Below are 4,494 nucleotides of genomic sequence, written 5' to 3' on the forward strand. Positions count from 1 at the left end.
GGAGGGGCACTAATGACTAAAGAGTGGCTTTGTAAGGGAACTAATCTGAATGCTTACCAACTCCTCCAATGAAACCATTCTTTGACTGTTAGAACAGATAATGAATCCCAGAAGTGGATCCTCTCCTCAAAAGTAATTGGAGAAGACTGTTTAAGCAGAGCAGGTTCTGCTTATACTCAATGGGTAGGAGAGACTCCTTGCAAAAGAATATTATATTGGAATTCAACCCACCAGACGTGGTGGCCAACAAAGCCTGTTTGGTATTGGGCATTTGCTTATGCAACTAAATCTTCTCAATGCACTAAAGGGCTATTTTGGATATTGGATATGTGGAAAGGTTGCATATGCCCGGCTCCCAGCGTTATGAAAAGGCACATGTAACATGGGAATAATCCAGCCAGGATTTTTCCTTCTGCCTAACCCAAGGGGGGATGAACTAGGTATTCCTCTTTATGCAGGCCTCAAAACCCGAGGTGCTCGATCCCTCGATCAAGTTCCTAATATAGGAGGGACCCAGGTTTGGAAAAATGACAAATGCCCACCTCGGAGAATTATACACACTTATGGCCCAGCCACGTGGGCACAAGATGGGAGTCGGAATTGCTGCACGCCTATATATATATGCTAAATCGCATTATCAGGTTACAAACTGTCTTAGAAATTATAACGAATCAAACAGCCACGGGTTTTGAGCTTGTTGCTCAGCAGCAGCCCAAATGCGTGCAGCAATTTACCAAAACCGCTTAGCTTTGGACTACCTGCTGGGAGAAGGAGTAGTATGTGGCAAATTTAATAGCTCCGATTGTTGTTTGCAAATAGATAATAATGGTAAAGTTATAACTAATATAGCCACTAATGTTAAAAAGCTTGCCCATGTCCCAGTGAAAAAATGGCCAAGCATAAAAATCGGCAATTGGTTTGAAAACATGTTCTCGGGTCTGGAAGGATTTAAGTATATTACTGGATCCATAGTCCTACTGGTGGGATCCTGCCTTATCCTCCCTTGCATGGCCCCAATAATTATGAATGCCATTTCTGAGTTTGTGGAAACAGTTGTTAAACGAAAAACTGCGGCCCATATAATGTTGAAGCACCAAATTAAGGATAATGATGCTTTCGATCCATAAAAGATCAAGCATCAAAGGGGAGAATGTGGCAGGATGCGGCAAATAGTCAAATATATTTCTTGTATGATTGAGTGAATAAACACAGAAACATGTAGCTGGTTCAGGATCAGCAGTTGGCCTCATGGCAATCACTAGCCCAGGGCAGGAAACGAGTTGATAGCAGTTAAAGGTATTTCCTTTTGAAAGGCAAGTTGCAACTTGAAAGACCCACCAGGGCACCGGGCAGGTTTTGTTTGGGAAAGGCCAAATGGCCCCAAGACTAGCCATTTAATGGATATGCAAAAAGAATGGCTAATTCACAGACTTATCCAAAATCCCCCCTTCTGAAGTTGACAGTTTACAAGCCTGCAGTTCCGGGAAACCATTTGTTCTGTGAAAAATCTGATTTTGCTGAGTACAACCTTGTAAGATTCCAAAGGAAACATGTAATCACTCAACACGACCTCCCTCCCTTACCTAAACCCCAGGTATAAGGCCCCAGGTCTCTGTTCTGGGGTGCTCGAGTTGGACGCATTAAATTCTCGGGCCCGCTGTGCTAGCCAGCGTAATAAAGTGCCACTTCCTATAATAGTCTCGGTGTCACGATCTCTCTATTTTTCCTGCTACAGAGCCACCGAGCCTGGCTATATGGAGGTTTCTAACACCTGCTGTGAACTGAGGTGCTGTTTAGTCCGAAGGCCCACGTGTTTACCTTGTTCCTTGTAAAAATGGTGACCCAGTAGTCAGAAACTCAACCCATTAAAGAGGCCAACCTAAAACAACTATCCTTACCTGGTATAACGTGGGCAACCAATATATACCCCCCTGGTATAACGTGGGGGTAAAGACAGGGTCTTGCTGTGTTGCCCAGGTTGGTCTTGAACTCCTGGCCTCAAGCATTCCTCCTCCTGCCATGGCATCCCAAAGTGCTGGGATTACAGGTGTAATCACACCCAGCCAATAAACGTTTTTTTTGGAGTCAGAGTCTCATACTGTGGCCCAGGCTGGATTGCAAGTGGCACGCTCATGGCCACCCCAGCCAGGACCTGCTAGGCTCAGGTAATCCTTCCACCTCCGCCTTCCAAGTAGCTGAGACTACAGGTGTGCACCATCACACGCAGGTAATTTTTTTTTATTTTTTGAGTTGGAGTCTCACTCTGTCGCCCAGACTGGAGTGCAGTGGCCGCTCCCGGCCACGGCAGTCTCGACCTGATGGGCTCCTGTGATCCTTCTGCCTCAGCCTTCCAAGTAGCTGGAACTACAGGCACGCGCTACCACACCCGGCTAATTTTTTTGATTTATTGAAGAGATGAGGTCTCACCAAGTTGCCCAGGCGGGTCTCAAACCCGCGGGCTCAGGCAATCCACTCACCTCAGCCTCCCAAGGCGCGGGATTACAGGCTGAGCCACCGAGCCTGGCTCGGCCTAATTTTTTGATTTATTATAGAGATGAGGTCTCTCTATGTTGCCTCGGCTGGTCTGGAACTTCTGGGCTCAAGCAATCCTCTTGCTTTAGCCTCCCAAAATGCTGGGATTATAGGTATGAGCCACCGCACTCGGCCCAGCCAGTAAACTTAAAAGTCATATCTTATCCAGGTTTTTTTAACTTTGAAATTTTCGAATAATTTTAGGTTCACAGAAAGGTGGTAAAAATAGTACATTTCTACCCTTCACCCAGCTTTACCTAATGTTAACATCTTACAAAAACATAAGTACAAATATCAAAACTAAGACACTAAATTACAGACTTTGTTCAGATTTTACCAGTCTCCCTGGTAATTCCTTTCTCGGGCTCTGAGATCTAATTCAGGATCCCACATAGCATAAAAAGTTTAAATTCACCAACCTGTAGGAATCAAGGTTTCATCGACAGGCAAAAAAGTATCGGCATCTATGGTGATTTCATGATCATATATATTCGGAGAACCCTGGGAGGGAAAAAGTAGGGGAAAGAAAATTAACTGCTTAGTCTTATTTCATATAGTTGCTTTATAACTTCTCTTGCAAAAGTGTTTTCAGGCACTGACAAAAACTTTAGCAATCCCATTTGACCAGTGGTAATAATTAAATATGATCATTTGGTAGATAGGGCCTTGAAGTAGCAACCGACACATTTGGAAGAAACTTGCAAGTGTTCGTGCATTTTCTTCTTTCTTTGAGTTAGCGTCTCACTCTGTCACCCAGGCTGGAGTGCAGTGGTATGATCATGGCTCACCGCATGAGCCAGGGCTCAGTCAATCCTCCTGCCTCAGCGTCCTAAATAGTTAGGACCACAGGCACCTGCCACCAGGCCTGGCTAATTTTTTTATTTTTGTAGAGACGCGGTCTCGTTATGTTGCCCAGGCTGTTTTCGAACTTCTAGGCCATCTTCCCGTCTCAGCCAACCAAAGTGCCAAGATTTCAGGTGTGGGCCACCGTGCCCAGCATATTGTCTCTGCTAAGTGGAATATGAAGGTGAAAAGTCAGAGACCACAGTGCTTTGAAAGCCTTTTGGACCTTGGCTTGTTAGCGGAGGCCTTTCTTCTACACTCACCATAAGTCAGACAAATAGAAGAACAGGGATCAGTGACCAGGAACACACAGGTCCTGGGAGGCCAGGGCACCGCTCTGGGCTCACTATGTGGGGGAATATTTGGCACTCCTCTCTGGCCCAGCTCCCCTTAGAACAGTGGTCCCCCAAATTTTTGGTATCGGGGACTGGTTTTGTGGAAACCAATTTTTCTATGAATGGTGGTGGTGGTGGGGTGTATGTAATCAAACCTCACTGCTAATGTGAATCTGTATTTGAAGCCACTCCCAGCACTAGCATCACCACCTCAGCTCCACCTCAGACCATCAGGCATTAGATTCTCATAAGGAGCAGGCAACCCGGATCTCTCGCATGCGCAGTTCACAACAGGGTTCGTGCTTCTATAACAATCTAATGCCGGCTGGGCTCGGTGGCTCAGCTTGTAATCCCAGCACTTTGGGAAACCGAGGTGAGTGGATTGCCTGAGCCTGTGGGTTCGAGATCCACCTGGGCAACTTGACGAGACCTTATCTCTACAATTAAGCAAAAACTAGCCAGGCGTGGTGGTGCATGCCTGTAGTTCTAGCTACTTGGAAGGCTGAGGGAGAAGGATCGCCAGAGCCCAGCAGGTCGAGGCTGCGGTGGCGGGGAACGGCTGCTGCACTCCAGTCTGGGTGACAGAGTGAGACTCCAACTCAAAAAAATAAAATAAAATAAGAATCCATAAGATAAAAGTATATTATAATGGTTTAAGATTAGAAAACTTTAAGATAGCATTAAGGGCTGGGCTCGGTGGCTCACTCTGTAATCCCAGCATTTGGGGAGGCCAAGGCGAGTGGATTGCCTGAGCCCGCGGGTTCGAGACCCACCTGGGCAACTT

General features: G+C 46.2%; 1 protein-coding gene across 1 annotated transcript in view; it reads right to left on the reverse strand.

The window, feature by feature from the left end:
- Positions 1 to 2,943: 2,943 nt before the first annotated feature.
- Positions 2,944 to 4,494, reverse strand: part of LOC103262796 (aldose 1-epimerase) — a 32,046-nt gene continuing 30,495 nt past the window's right edge. Inside the window, exon 4 of the mRNA XM_008060438.1 lies at positions 2,944 to 3,033. Coding sequence (XP_008058629.1) covers positions 2,944 to 3,033 — 90 coding nt within the window. The remainder of the gene's footprint in view (positions 3,034 to 4,494) is intronic.

The sequence above is a fragment of the Carlito syrichta genome, unplaced genomic scaffold, assembly GCF_000164805.1.
Source record: "Carlito syrichta isolate Samal-C Ts95f unplaced genomic scaffold, Tarsius_syrichta-2.0.1 Scaffold304619, whole genome shotgun sequence".
Taxonomy (NCBI): Eukaryota; Metazoa; Chordata; class Mammalia; order Primates; family Tarsiidae; genus Carlito; species Carlito syrichta.